This window comes from Mastacembelus armatus, chromosome 10 (genome assembly GCF_900324485.2).
Source record: "Mastacembelus armatus chromosome 10, fMasArm1.2, whole genome shotgun sequence".
Lineage (NCBI taxonomy): Eukaryota > Metazoa > Chordata > Actinopteri > Synbranchiformes > Mastacembelidae > Mastacembelus > Mastacembelus armatus.
Genome location: NC_046642.1, coordinates 12330034 through 12345915, shown reverse-complemented (window position 1 = coordinate 12345915; position 15882 = coordinate 12330034). Strand labels below are relative to the sequence as shown.

General features: G+C 39.3%; 1 protein-coding gene across 1 annotated transcript in view; it reads right to left on the bottom strand.

Annotated features, from left to right (window-relative positions):
• The window catches only part of trpc7b (transient receptor potential cation channel, subfamily C, member 7b), a 40618-nt gene that overhangs the window by 14546 nt on the left and 10190 nt on the right, over nt 1-15882 (bottom strand). Inside the window, exons 3-7 of the mRNA XM_026330466.1 lie at nt 14196-14378; nt 11786-11950; nt 5959-6175; nt 4466-4699; nt 2660-2924 (exon numbers count right to left, since the gene is read on the bottom strand). Of these exons, the coding sequence (XP_026186251.1) occupies nt 2660-2924; nt 4466-4699; nt 5959-6175; nt 11786-11950; nt 14196-14378 (1064 nt within the window). The remainder of the gene's footprint in view (nt 1-2659; nt 2925-4465; nt 4700-5958; nt 6176-11785; nt 11951-14195; nt 14379-15882) is intronic.

Below are 15882 nucleotides of genomic sequence, written 5' to 3'. Positions count from 1 at the left end.
GATATACATTAATATCTTAAGATGTTGGGTGCAATTGCTTTCTGCCCTAATAATACGAAATAATTGTGTATTAATGTGTGTAGGCTAATGTCAGATACACACATACTAAAGAGAAATGCTCCCATGCTGCACTGCATTACACAGAGAGGTGTCTCTGTGATTTAGCCGATCCTCGCTGACATAAATAAGGTGAACAACATAATAGAAACACCTGTTAATATAGTGCAATTCAATTCAATTTCATCAGAGAATACATCCTCCAAAACAGCCACACAGTTGAATCATAACCCTTCATTTATTACAAGACTGTTGTATTAGACCACATAAGCTTTAGCTTTGCGTACCTAATAAACTGCTGGCTGAGTGTACACCCAAGGATAGACAGGTGAACAACCAGATAAGAACAACAAGCAGAGTGACAGATGGACAGGCTAGAAGTCTGGCACTGTAAAGTGGCAGGAAAACTGAAACAGTCATTGTTTAGCTTGCCAAAGCAAGTAGAAGCAATGCCATGCTGGCAACGCTCTGATCATTCTAACTTTTATTACGTTTTAATCCTTCTGCTTTGGTGCACTTTCTATAGGTAAAAGTCCTGTTTTGTGTGAGCAAACTGTGCATCAAATTATTGTGCAGTTTAACGAGAGTACTCCAAACAAGCAACAGCACAAGCTTTATGCTTATGGTAACACAGATGTTGAAATCTGGCAGAGGTATACCATGGTTGATATCCTTAATATCAGCCTTCTATTCAGAATTGAGCACACAGATTAAAGTCAGACTGATAGCAATACAGAGATGGAAAACCTGGAATTAAGCAAAAACTACAGTGCACAGGGAGAATTTATACCTCGCTGTAAATTAGAACTATACCTCACTTTGGATGGCCTGACTCACAAACAGCTGACTCCTTTTGATTTCTTTAGTTCAGGCTCTTTTATAAGTAGCTGCATAAAGCTAAATGTACCAGACAAAAACTGCAATAACAATACTCTGGTTAGTAATGAAAAAGGACAGTATGTGACAACATAATTACAAACTAATTTGTAAAACATGCATTGCTCTATTGGATTGAGCAGAGACACTATAATGGCATCTGTTTAAATCTGTCAAATGTCTTCCTCTGTAAAAATTATACACACAAACTATATATGAAAGAGAGACAGAGATTTTTGAGAAGAATGATGATAAACAGATTTACTGAAAGATTCTGTCAGTGGCACAAAATGGATAATTTTTCTATATATAAGACAATGACAGTGAAAGATCCACTGTCACTCTGAAGTGAAATGATGGCATGTAGAGTTATGGATAAGCTAAAATGAAGAAGGAAGCTGTTGTTGCTCAGACTGATGTGTTGTGGGATGTGGTGACTGCTTTATGAGCAAAGTGATATATAACACAACAACTTAAATGTATAAATGCTACAATAAAAATATTATATTACCCTAAAATTGTTGATGAGGATAATGTTTAAAAACAAGTGCATATATGACTGGATGAGTGGTTTTGTGCACCGCTCTTTAGTTTAAAATGCATACTTCATCTTTTAAAATTAATGACCCTGATAATTAAGTTGAATGCAGCACATTAGCAGGTAAAGTGCATTTAGAGTACTGAGCATTGTTATCACCCCCTTTGCTATTTCAGTTGGATGATTTTCAATTATCACATACAACAATAGCCTGTCCCACTTGATCTGTCTAACTCAGACTGCTGAAGCCTCAACAAGGTCTCTGGACTTTGTCCCACCTCTTGTTCAGTGTAGTCATGCTAAGAAGAGATTACATAATGGCCAGTATGGACCTGTTCTTGAAGGGTCTGCAAAAACTATGCTGATTGAAGTCTGCCTACTACTGACCTTTAGTTGTGAATAAATGAATGACTTTTGTCATTTCGTACAATTTCTTCATGTGCTAAATCTTGCTTTGGATCAGAGATGGTCGATAGAATTCACTGACTGTGGCCCTTTATTAAACGATGAGCAAGGTCTTGTGACATGGAGAAACTTTACAGAATAGTTTGGTATTTAAAACTTTTTAGACACTATCAAAACATCTCCAAAACCTCTCTTGCTCTCCAGTTACTTTCAAATCCATATTGATCTGAAGTAAAATGGATTTAAAAAAAAAAAATCAATTGGCCTAGATATTTTGACTAATCATTACCAGCTTATCATTGTACTACTGACACACGTTTCTTACATCTTAGAAAGAAGCTGCCACTGATACCCCTCACTGACACTTTCCATTTCACTTTCACATCCATTTTAATCCTGGTCAAAAATGATTTTGTTTATAGTACAGATAAAGCAGAGTGGATCTGTTTTCTACAGTACAGGAAACATAAAAGCAGGCAGGAGAAATGGCAAGTTTCCCACCTACATTTTGTTAAAGTTGTGAGATAACAGCAAGTCACCACTTTTTTGAGATTTTTAGGAAGTGAAAGCAATCCTTTCTTCTTAACGAGCAGCCTGTAGGGATCATCATGTAGTTTAACCATGTTTACCTCGCTGAGAGTATTAATGTATATTTGGAAGAGTCAGTAAGGAAGATGTAGATTTATGTGTGCATATGTTTAGACAGAACCAGTGTCCAGTTACACAACATACACATTCACCTTGTACATACTAACCCATTCAGTATAGCCAAGCATAACTCACGTGGTGAAGGCAGGATTGTACTTGGCTCCCAGGTAGTATGAATACAGGTTGAACATGCCAATCATGAAGGCCACAAACACCATGATGAAGATGACCATGAACTTGAAGATGTCTTTCACTGTGCGCCCCAAAGAGATCTGCAGCGGACCAAAGCTCTCATTGGCTGGCAGGATGTAGGCGATGCGTGAAAAACTCAGCACCACAGCGATGGCGTACAGGCCTTCTGAGATGATCTGTGGGTCAGACGGGCGCCACTTGTTCCTGGCTGGAGGAGGAGAAAAGTAATGAGCAGGCGCTTTTTGTATTATATGAATACACAATGGCAGTGTCCTTGTGAATAATGGAGGAAGAGAGATCCTTTACTTAGGATAAAATATAAGTACTGCAGTATACTCCGTTACTAGTAAAAATCTGTCTAATTTTCTATCTATCTATTCTGTTGTGTCTGTTTCTGTTCTGTCTGACATGAAACTGAAACCTGTTCCAAACCTGGTTTAACATTTTTTACCCTACTTTTATGCTTGCCTTAACCCTGTATTTAGCATATAACTACTTATAGCTACATTGTAAAGTGTTATAAACTTAATGTAGTGCCTAAAATGCTAGGGAGTAGTAACAGTGAATATATAAAGTATAATCTGACTACTGGTCTGGAAAATATATCATAATATATAATTTATCTGCACATTACTTATCATTACATTCTTGCTTTTTATAGTAGGCTACAGTGTGTACAGAGAACACTTTTGGATCTCAGTATTTCTAAGACATGCTTCTAAATAGCATAATCTTGGCTTTAAGGAAAATGGGATATGGTGGAGGAGAAGGTACAGTAAGAAGATGTATTAAGTGAGTAAAGAAGCAGGAAAGTTAGAGAAGAGGGAGGAGGGACAGCACTGAGGATGGGAGCAAAGAGAAAAGATAAGGGGAGAGTGGGTCCAAATAGAAGTTAGGACAGAGAGAAAAACAGGGAGGGGCAGAAAAAGCAGCACATGTACATGCAGAAGAAGCTAAATTGATAAATAAAAATAGATATTAAGGATATCAATTAAGTGAATACCATAAATAACATAAAATTTAAATTTGTGCACTTTTCAGTGTAGATATAGAGGTGTAGAGGACTGTAACTGATACTACAGTAATATACAATACACACCAATGTATTCTCTGTTGTGTCATGACAGAATCAGACCACCAGATGACAGCACTGATGAACGCTCCTTATAGTAGGCCACTAAGAAGTGTAGAGTCCAGTAGCCTGCAACATTATGGTTTAGCATGGTGAAGAGGAGTTTTGGTTGTGGAAGTGAAGTAAAGGTTTATATGTTCTGTGGAGTGCGTTATATTTCCAAAGAAGCCAGGCAGAGTAGGGAAGATAGCTTATGCTACTTGTCATTTTCTTCTTAAATATAGTATGAGCTGCTCATTTCTCATCTTTCTGTATCATGGTGTGTAGTTATCAAGCCAAGAATCAAGCAATCAGACATAAATATGTGAACATCTTTGGCTGAGCATGTGGTGATGACAATGTTCATCTACAGTAAATGACAAATACACTCTCAGCTTCCAGTGTCCCAGCTCATGTATTTAGTTATTCATGACATTTTTACACAATACTCTGATCTGACTGATGTAGCACAAGTATGTTTCAAGCAGCTCATGAAAGATTTTATATTTAATCATAAGGTGCCAAAAACAGAAAGAAGCAGAAGAGCAGCATAGCAAACATGAATAGTGATGGTCAAAATCGTTGAGAAAAAGAGTGACACATACAGGAACTCAGACACAAATGGTGTACCCCCTTACCATAAGTGAAGTAGGCAACTTCATCAGGCAGTGAAGCGTTGCTGAGGTCTTCGTCTGGTACATGCATGTCCACATATTGCTGAGCTTTGGACGCCTTGAGGAATGCCATAAAGCGTGCTGTGAAGGACGCCACAAAGATGGACAACATGCCAAAATCCAGAACGTTCCAAAGGTGCATGACGTACTCTCTGGGCCCATCGCTCCAGATCTCCTTACATTCTGACCAAATCATACCTGAGGAAGAAGATAAACACATACATGCCAGCACATGGATGTGCTCTAAAAAGATAGAGAGATAATGAGATAAATGCAACTGCAATAAAGAGGCTCTCACAGGCACTCATGCAAATTTATACGGTACATTCACAGACACACACACAAGAGTTGCACAATCTGTACACAGATGTTGCCACTAAAGTTTATATTATAAGCTTTTTAATTATAAGTGATCATTTATACTCAGTCACTCAGACACATCTACTTATAGCTCTCTCTTACACACACATACATACTCTCTCTCAGTAGAAAACCTAATTCCTCCTCTGCATCCACTCTGCCATTCTCCAGTTGGAGCCAAAACAAGGAGAAAATAACTTACTGAAAAGGAGCCCTGATCAGTATCATCTCTGTAACAATTACTGGGCATTCAAAGCATGCTGCTGGAATTGCAATTACCAAGGTCTATGTGAGCCACTTACTGCACTCACACACATACACACTCACAAGGACACACAAGCACCTGATGCCAAAAATTACCATGAAGGGGAAAAGAATGGATCCATTAATGCAAACAAATAAAAAAACAGAATCATATGCGCACCAACATAAACAAACCACACGCATAACGGTATCATATATCTAGGTGCGTGTTTGTGTGTAGATGGAAAGAGCATTAGCAGATGGGAAGCAGCTGTTGGTCTGACAGATATTGCCATGGGCTATTTATCTGTTGAGTCGGTCGTTGTCTTTCTGTCACCCACTTGTATCTCACAGTTTCTTCATGCCTGCCTTCTTGTGTGCCCACCTCTCCTTTTACTTTCATTTGTCTCCCTCAACCTCTCATCTTTCCTCTCTAATATTTCCCCGGCACCATCTCTTACATCTTCTACATATTTAGCTACTGCTTCAACAAGTCTGACGTGCTGCATCCCACCAGGACACTGCTATTTGATATCTGGAAGATTAAAGAGTGACTTGTTACACTGCCAGTTTTTAAACCATAATTATTGCTCTTATCAAAGCTGGGCAAAAAGGTTTACTACTTCATGTCAGGTTCTTTCCTGATTTTAGGGGGCTATTTGTAGAAAAAAACGGTTATAAACTCGTTCTATATCTACTGAGTGAAACATATTTCTTGTCATTTTGGAGAAACTACCTCAGTGACCATCTGACATCTACATTTTGGCAATTTAATAGGCTGCAACTGTGCAGAATTTTAAACAGTGCCACAATGTGTGTGTGGGTGTGTGTGTGTATGGGAGAAGGTGACTCACCCAACACCCATTTCATGATCAGCATCTCTGTCCAGGAGAACTGGGTGGTCTTGACCCTGAATACCTGTCGTGGGTGGTCTGTGATGGTCTCATTGGGCAGGTTCTTGACGCCCTCAAAGCGGTCAGAGGCATTAACAACCAGCAGACCCAGGAAGATGGTGAAAGAGACAGCATGCGCCACGAACTTCATAAAAGGGCTTCGCAGGATCTGACCAAGCTGAAAGGAAACAGGTGGAGAAAATAAGATAAATATATATCTGTGTTTTACAAACATTAATAGGTGTGGAGTTTAAAGACACATGAGCAATATTTGTTTAAAATGTTCACAAGCTGCATGTTCACAAGCCACTTACTATTTTTGTCTGGTGTTACATGCTGGACACTAAAGATTTTAGAGCTTCTCTACCTGTCACCGTTAAACATTTTCATTATTTCTCAAACAGTTGCCTGCTGTGTCCACTTGTGTTTGCCAAAACAACATTCTGCCGAACCAATTAAGTGTCAGTGAGTCACGGTCAAGAGAGATGTTTGTGCCTAACCACCGATCAGCTTCACTACAACATGATGCCACAGTAACTGGTTGACAATCAGCTGTAACGGTTTGTTTAAACCACCAAGCAGAGACTGAAGACCAAATGCAAACAAAAGCATCAACATAGTTTGTGTCTGTGAATGCACATCCATGCATACACACACACACACACACACACACACCCTACCCATATAGACATCTGATCCCAACATTTGCTACTCTCTAAACCTGCTGTGTTCAATATTAACTACCCACAGGATATCTCTTCTCTCTGCATGCACAGTAACACATCAGATGCAATACAATGGCTGTTCACATGCCACACACACTATTAAACCATGTGGGAAGAGGTTTTATGGTAAATCTTAACCTTGCAAAACCTCTTCTAAACCTCCTCCTGCCACTGGGATGGTTTCACTGCTGGTGCTCAGTATCGCTGATGGATTTTACCCCTCAGCTTAAATGAGATGGTCATCCCAGATCAGACCTATATGTGAAGACAAATCCCATGGGTTTCTTCATCCGAGTGTGACAAGACCTGATCTTCTCTCTTCCAGCAAAATGGTGGAGCCTGGTATCAGGTGCATCCAAACTAAATAAAGGAGGTTTGTGAAATAGAAATCTCAGAGGGCAGAATGAAGCTGCTGCGTCCTCTATTGTTCTCTAACATTGTCACCTATGAGAATCAAGCCTGATGTAAACGTAGAGCAGACAGGTATCCATTTTGATAACTCTGTTATGAGCAAAGACTGGACACTTTCATGTTTAAATGACAATAGGTTATGGGGACTCCTTTGAATGTGTACTTTTTCAAACTCTGTTCTTATTGTTCCATCTCTCCACTCACTCTGTGACACAGATATACACAATGCCATGTAGCAATGACTTTAATTAATCAGGCATCAAAATTGTAGAACGTTGTAGAACTGCAGCAGCACTGATGCTTCCAACAAAAAGCCTTTTGATTCTTACTCAGCCCAATACTGTGTATGTTAAATACTTTTTACATCCGTACTGACAAAGATTAAGGGACTGCAAGAGTATTCAATAGTATCCAATATTTCCATCAATGATGAATGGATTGTGTCCCTGTCCTGTGTGTATTGATTGGACACTTTTCCTTGTAGTGACCTGGGTTTCAACCTCCCAGGAACAAACAGCAGAAAGGACAAATAAAAAGATCAAGAAAAAAACAGAGACAAAGTGTAGGAGCCAAAGAAATCCTGAGATGTGAACAAAATTAAAATTACAATGGGCATGCTGAGACTCATTTTAACAAATTAAACAGGCAAAAGACTGCAGCAAAGTCAAGAAAAGAACGACTAGCTAATGGCTTTGTAGAAGCAACATGTATCATTTGTATCTTTATCTATTATGTATTTGTATTTTGTCATTTTTCCTCATGCATACTTGTGTTATGAAATGCAAAACAGGGGATGTTAAAGGAACCTCCACACCTCTAGCACACTGGGGCTGCTTTGTTTTTCAGGGCGACATTTATCCAATGCAGGCTTTTATTTGGATCAGCTTTGTGTGTATATGTGTGATGTGTTTCACAAACCACACCAGCACTGGATCCAGTCTGAATTAATATGTGCCACAAAGCACTGCATGTGCACAGGAAATTAATCCCTTGTTTACAAGTATTTTAAGCCTGGTCTGGCATTTTTGTAAGCTAAATGAGTTAGTAGACATGGACAGACGTTTAGAACCAAATGTGAGACTGATTACTATGTAAAGGAGTGGACTGGAATTTGTAAGTGGACTAACTATTTTTTTAGCTTGTAGAAAGAAGGTATGAAGTATTGTGAAATGTGTCAAATCAACAAACATTTCCATCGCTTCCAAGGCAATCTCATGTTATTCTTCTAAAGGAGATTTTGAAAACAATGATATTCATGTTTTCTTTGTCTCATAAGTATTAAGTCTTTGATGACTTACTACTTATCTTTGAGCATCAAGAGGATCAATATCCTCTTTATCTCTCCCAGCTGATATGAAATGTAATATAGTTTGGATTTCTGATAATGGTGTGATTCCGTAAAAATGGAAAACATTATGAGCTGTAAGAGATGAGCAATTGATGAGATGAGCAGAACAAAATTCCATGATTAGTGCAATAATTAGTGGCAAGTGTAGGAGTGCACACTACACACAATTAACTGAAACACATTAAAGCTTTTTAATACACCTTTTTTTAATCTGTTGAGCTTCTGTCACATTATTATTAAGCATGATGAAATATCAATTTTCTCTCAACTAATATATTATTACATTATACAAAGTTACAATGTGCTTTGTTATTTCTCCACACTACTGCCTTTTTTCCTGCTCTCTCAGCTGTGACACAGAGCTGGAAATGGCAGACTGTGAAACACAAGTTCATCCAGTTGGTTGATTCATAATCAAATGTAATCATACACACATGCATGGCTACATTCATACACACTCACACACACTCACACACACTCACACACACTCACACACACTCACACACACTCACACACACTCACACACACTCACACACACTCACACACACTCACATTAACATAAACAGGTGTTTTTGTGATACACAGCGAGATCTGAAGCAGCTAATGTCTCCTGATTGAATCCATGTCTTGCTGGTGGAATCACTCTCAGAGTGACTGCTCCCAATCTTCTTACGCACACTTGACATCAGATGCTCTTCTTTACTTTACAAAATGACTCAGTCATAACTAACATGAGCCACTCAAAGGTCACACACACACACACGCACGCACGCACGCACGCACGCACACTGAATCAACCTTTTTTAATATAGCACCTTACAACAACCTAAGCGTGATGCTATGAGCCAAAAGCCATTCTGAATAAGTCAGTCTTAAGTTTATCTTTACACAGGGGCAGGTCAGTGATGGTACATAACTCAATGGGCAGAGTATTCCAGAGTTTGGGACCTGCCACTGCAAATGAACGATCCCCCTACTGTTTGCACCTCGGCCATGGGACCTCTAGCAGATGTTGGCCAGCAGAACGCAGAACTCTGCTGGGTTGGTGGGAGCTTAAAATCTCACATAAATATGAAGGTGCCAGGCCATTAATTGCACTAAAACAACAGTAGCCTAAACTGAATTCTGAACTGTATAGGAGCCAGTGGAGGGAGTACAGGATAGGACAATATGCACCATTTTTAGTGTTAGTCAGTAAGCGGGCCACAGCGTTCTGTACAAGTTGCAAGCGATGGAGACAAGCTTGGTTAATGCCAACATAGAAAGCGTTGCAATAATCCAACCGGGAACTAATAAAAGCGTGAATGGCTTTCTCCAGGTCACCGTGGCTCAGGAAGGGCTTAACTTTAGCAAGGAGGCCTAGCTTGCCTTGACAACAGAGTTAATTTGTTTATGGGAATTTAAGTTGTTGTCTAAGGTCATCCCCAAATTTTTGACCGTTTGGTTAAGGTGAGGGGGTCAGAGAATCAAGACCATAAGCTGCAATACTGGGGAGGCTGGAGGTGCCAAAAAGAATGTATTCTGTTTTGCTCTAGCTCAAACTAAGGAAATTTTGTGACAGCGAGAGTTTGATGTCATCCAAACACCTGTGGATGGATATGAGTGAGTCGGAAGAATTAGAAACCACTAGCAGATAGATTTGTAAATCATCTGGATACAGATGAAAAGATACATTGTATTTTGTACTAATCAACCCTAAAGGTAACATGTACAGAGAAAACAGAACAGGGCCCAAAATGAAACCTTGTGTAACACCAGAGGTCAGGGGAGCTGAAGAGGAGGAAAGGTCACAAATGATAACAGAAAAAGTTCTATTTGTTAAATAGGACCTAAACCACTGTAGCACAGGTCCCTGGAGGCCAACTTGCTGTGATAAACGTGTCAAGAAGATGGAGTGGTCCACAGTATCAAATGCTGCGGTGAGGTCCAGCATCACTAGCAGCACAGGTTTCTTTGAATCAAGGGACAGGAGGATATCATTCTGAGCCAGATTCAGTGCTGTGACGTGTTCTAAAGCCAGATTGCAATTTTTCAAAAATATGATTACTTTCCAGAAAAGAACGCAGCTGGATGAAAACAACTCTTTTCAAAACCTTAGATAGGAACGGTAGCTGGGATACTGGTCTAAAATTTGACAGAAGTGCAGGATCAAGATTAGATTTCTTGAGAAGAGGCCTGACCCCAGCATGCTTGAAAACATCTGGGACAGACCCTGAGCTGAGGCAGTTGTTTATGAACAAGAAGAGACATGGCCCCACTGTGTTAAAAATCTGTTTAAGCACCTTGGATGGAATAACGTTCAGAGGGGACAACCACTGAGAGGGAAATAGGGACAATGGCTCAAACATGGTAAAAACAAAGGAGGGCACAGGGGAAGAGCATACTATATCAAGACCATTAGGAGTAGGCGTATTGTTAACATTAACACAGAGACATGCACATACACACATACATACACACGCCAACTGATGATGAGATAGAGGATTATCGAAGCTGAGCAATTTGAATAAAAACTTGCTCAGCTCCACTGTGTGTTGACATGTTATATTGTGTTACATCACAGATTATAATTTGAAAGATAGAGAATTAGTAAAATGTGACAAATTTTCTCAGTGCACTATAAGCAAATTGCAATTATATAGTGCTCTTTAAATCAGATCTCTTACATTTTCAGCCACACTGGACTTTGGTCTCTCCAGATCTTGGATTGATTACATTTAATTTGTCACATATGCATGGGACCCTGCAGAACAAACCAAATTACATGAAGGAGACTGAAAGATTGGTGGACGAAGGGGAATGAAATATTGCAAAATTATGTATCCAGAACAAAAATTCACATAAAAAATAACTGTTGTATATAGCAGATTAGTTTGAGAACTTTACCTAACGATTTGATACCGTTTTTCTTTATTGTATTTCTTAGCAGCCTCAATACAACTGGGAATGCTGCAGAACAGTTTAGAATAATGAAAGCTGAACCTGAATGTACAGATAGAGTCTGAGAAGTCATAAATATCGTATGTGCAGAGCATAAACCTGATTTTAATTTTTTTTTAAAAATGTTCTCTAGTGTGCAGTGTGCCTTTACACTGCCTAGGTCTGCTTGTGGATTTCAGTATTTCAGCATTGTCACTGCAGCTGCATACTGTAATAGTCTGAAATAGAATATATTTAGACAATCCTACCCTATCAGAAGTCACAGCAGCAATTTCCCTTAACACATATCAGTGATGATGACAAGACAAAGAGTTGGAGAACAATATAGTGTACATGTCTTTGGCATGGCTGTGTGTGTTCATACCTTGCTGCATGGTACTATCCAGTAGGCGATAGCCAGAAAGGGCAAACCTATGGTGACCCCCAGCACAGTCCAGCACTTCACAACAATGGACTGTTGCCTCAGGCCTGGCAGGTTCTCATACCAGATAGTGAGCAACTGCTGCTGGCAGTTGGGATGGGCAACAAACTGGACAAAGAGACAGAGGGACCAGCAATTTAATCAATATAGAATAAAAAGGACAGGAGATGGGATGCAACAGGTTGAAGATATAAGACAGGAGAGAGAATGGATAGGATATTTTCAAAGAAGCTATACTAATTTGCTTTCTCACTTTACCTTTGTAAGGACTGTCAGATTTGTTTCTAAATGTTTTACAGTCTCCCTGGAGGCTGAGTAAAGTATTTACTTTAGCAGCACATTCAGAAGCAGCACAGCTGTATAACTAACAGCTGTCAGCTGTATAATAATGTCCAGTGGTGATCTACAGGAAAAAGGTGGCTTATTTAATAGGCTGACAGTGGAGGCACACCTTTGGGTTTAGGTGAACAGCATATTAAGTATAAACCTTGAATCTGTTGTTGAAAGCTCATTTACAGTGCTACTGCAAAGGATTTAGATACTTACACAAGTGTGTCATACCCAGAACACAACACTCCCAAGACAGTGCGAAGATTAGTAATAAATGAACACCAATAACTGTTTATAATAAAAAGTAGACATGGTAGGCATGGATACAATCAGCACAAAATAAATCAAATACAAATATATACATTATTCACAGACAGCTTCTGGCGCACCAGTGTATTTTAATATTCAAGATATTCCTCAATAGCTGAAGGTGCAGGATGTTTATCGATTTAGAGTGCATCTATTTTGTATTCATTACAATCAAAATATATAATTCACAACATCTTTACAGCTGCCACTTGGCTTAATTTAGAAAGAAAAATTGCCAACAACCCGGTTGGAAAATCAATTTAGCATACAGTAAATAAAAGAAAGAGTGTTTCACATTCATTACTAAGTATATGTGCTTTATTAAATAAGCCTTGGCCTGATATTTCAGCATCTGTTAGTGACTTCACTCCAAGAAAGGAAACGATAAATGAAAGCCACCACTGGTCTGCTGGGGGCAGAGGGGGTGGATGTTTTTGTTCCAGCTGGAGGAAGGATGTCGACAACAGGGCAATCGATGCTCAGTAGGCAGTAAACTTATGTAAAAATCAAACTCTGTGTTTGTTTATCATTCACACCTGGGATCTGAACAACAGACTACCTTGGGTCAGGCCTGCTCTCTTGATTCTCATTAGCCATTTTGGTTTACTTCTCTCATCCAGCTGTCCCACCCCTTCACCAATCATACTCAGTAATTACATTCAGGGACCATTTATCTGAGCTGACGACATCGCTGCTGCCATCCGCTGATCAAATTGCACACAAATAATGTGTATAGGTGCAATCATTTATATATCAGAGGGAAATCATCCACCATCATATTGTATTGTAGTTAACATAGTGTCACAATGTCTAATGACCTGTCTATCAACCCACTGACCAATGACATGATGCCTGTGTGTGTTTAGCACCATGCATTGCACACAGCCATGCTCCACCTGGTTTCCATGGCAATCTATCCCTCCTTCTCTCTTGTCTCCTGTGCAATTAGCTCCCCGAGTATTGGTCATGCTCAGGATACAGGATAAAAACACAGCTCAGACAGGTTGCGTACTGCCCAACACCTACACACACACACACACACACACACGCTGCCACACTAACGTGCACACACATACACATGGGAGAAACATGCAGCACATAAAGGTCAAATCAGAATGTGTGTGTGTGCGTGTGTGTGTGTGTGAGTGAGAAAGAGTATTTTAAGGTGAAATGGGGAAAAGGGATTTGGCTTGACATTTAGTAACAACACCTTTACTCAGCAGGGATTATCTTTCTGGCTTTGTTCACATAGAGGCCTCTGAGGCCACACACATGAAAACACACAAAGATACTTTATGTAAGCACAAAATACACAAGCACAAACACAAAATACTCAGACAGTAGCTTACTCATACACATACACACAAACAAACATATAAAACACTGCAGTAAATACTAGTATTCTCCTATGTTAGTCCAAGACACATTATTAGATTATGGTGCATATTGTACCTAATTAACCTCTGAAGAAATAATGCAATGTGAATGCCACAGCGCTATCAGGCATGGTTAAGTTTAGGAAAGATCTGTGTCATGGTTAAAAGAAAATATGATGAGATGCAATCCCTTGTCTCAAATGAGGAAATCCAAACACTATAAGCCATCTGCCACCCAGGCTTTGTCACACCACCCTGAATTACAAACATGGCAGCTTTTGTCAGCCCTGAGTTTTGGCTCTTGTATTTTGCTATTGATGACTGCAATATATATTTACCTTCTTGACTTCGTACTTGATGGCTAGCTTGACACGGCTGAGGCAGGGTCGATTGTAGGGGCTCGGCGGGCACTGATCTATGTCACCATTCAGAATAGCCTCCACTTCCTCTGTGTCCCGACAAAGGTCCAACACACCCACCACAAAGTCCTTACACTGCATGGACAGCTTCCGGTAGTCGTTCTGCATCAACGTGCAACAGGTCCACAGGTGAGTGGGGAGGAGGGGAGAACAGAGGAGATTGATTTAATTATATAACATCCAATCACAATAAAAATCATCTTAAGGCATTTCACTTATAACCCCAACAAATCCAGCATGAGCAAACATGTGCCAGCTTCGGAATGGCTCACATCATGCATTTCAGCGTCCTGACCTCAAGCAAACTATCAAACAATCTTGTTTTAAAAAAAATCTTTTTATCTTTGAAGGTAAAGGCTCGAGTCTCCTGCCATTTCTGGCTGTTGGTATAATCTAATGCGGGATCACCTGTATGAGCTTGGACATCACACTTTTTTTTTGGTTAACAACTTAAGAAATGTCAAGAGTCATTTGCAATTATAATATGGCTTGAGTGTAAAAACAGTGATACAGTATGGTTCATGACCTTTCCATCTTGAAATGTCAAATCCAGCTCGCTGCTTCTAAAGCAGAGCTGTGTTATCTCTGTAAACTGTTTGCCTATGGAGGGTTCCACTTCACTTATTTTATTGAGACTGCCAAGCTAATTTGATATATTAATAAAGATGTAAACACCACACTGCACACACTAAAATAAAACACTGAGGCACATATTTACCAGTGCAAGCTTTTTGTCATTCTCAGTAAATTAGACATAGAAAAATAATGTCACCACTATTGCGTCTTTTCCTGTGCTATATACACGTACACCAATAAGAACAGTCCAAAGCTTTGCAAAAGCTGAAATAAGACATGCACTTTGTTTTCATAATGCTCTATTCAAACTCTCATTTAGTACATTCCCATCCATTTGACTGGATGGGAATGTTTGAATCTGCACATTAAAGAAAATTAATGGAAATGCCTGAAATTTGAATAAAAGCAAAACATCGCCTTCAAATGAAAGACCAAAAAGTAAAACAAAAGGCATCTGGAAAAAAAAAAAAAAAAAAGTACCACACATAAGAAGAAGGAGAAGGAACAGTGCAAACTCTGAAGGACAATATGTTCATTCAAATTATTTTGCTAAGAGGAAAACAAGGATTGATTTAACAGAAGTATAGAAGTTATTGGTGCAGTCGTAAGAACATATGAATAATAGTAGTCAGTGAAAACACTGATTCACACTTTATTTTGCCACCATTGTAATAATTTGCTAAATGTGCCCCAGCTGAATGGTAAACAAACAGAAGAAGAAAGGCCACATGTAATTCTGAACCTTTATTTTGTATTAACTTATTGGCAATTTACAAATCAAGGAATCAACTGAAGAAGTAATCAATTAAATCTGCATTGAAATTATAGTATGAGCGTATTTTTTTGGATTTTTGTGCCTCTGTATTCTTCAACTGTGAGTTTGGAAATTACTCAAAGAGCTGGCTGCCATTGTCAAATGCAAAAATTGGGTTTTTACAATTGGGACCTTAACCTCAACTCTAAATATAACTTTTTCCTCATCACTGCAGTTCACGGTTCCTGTCAGGCCTGTCAACCCTCTCTCCTCTGG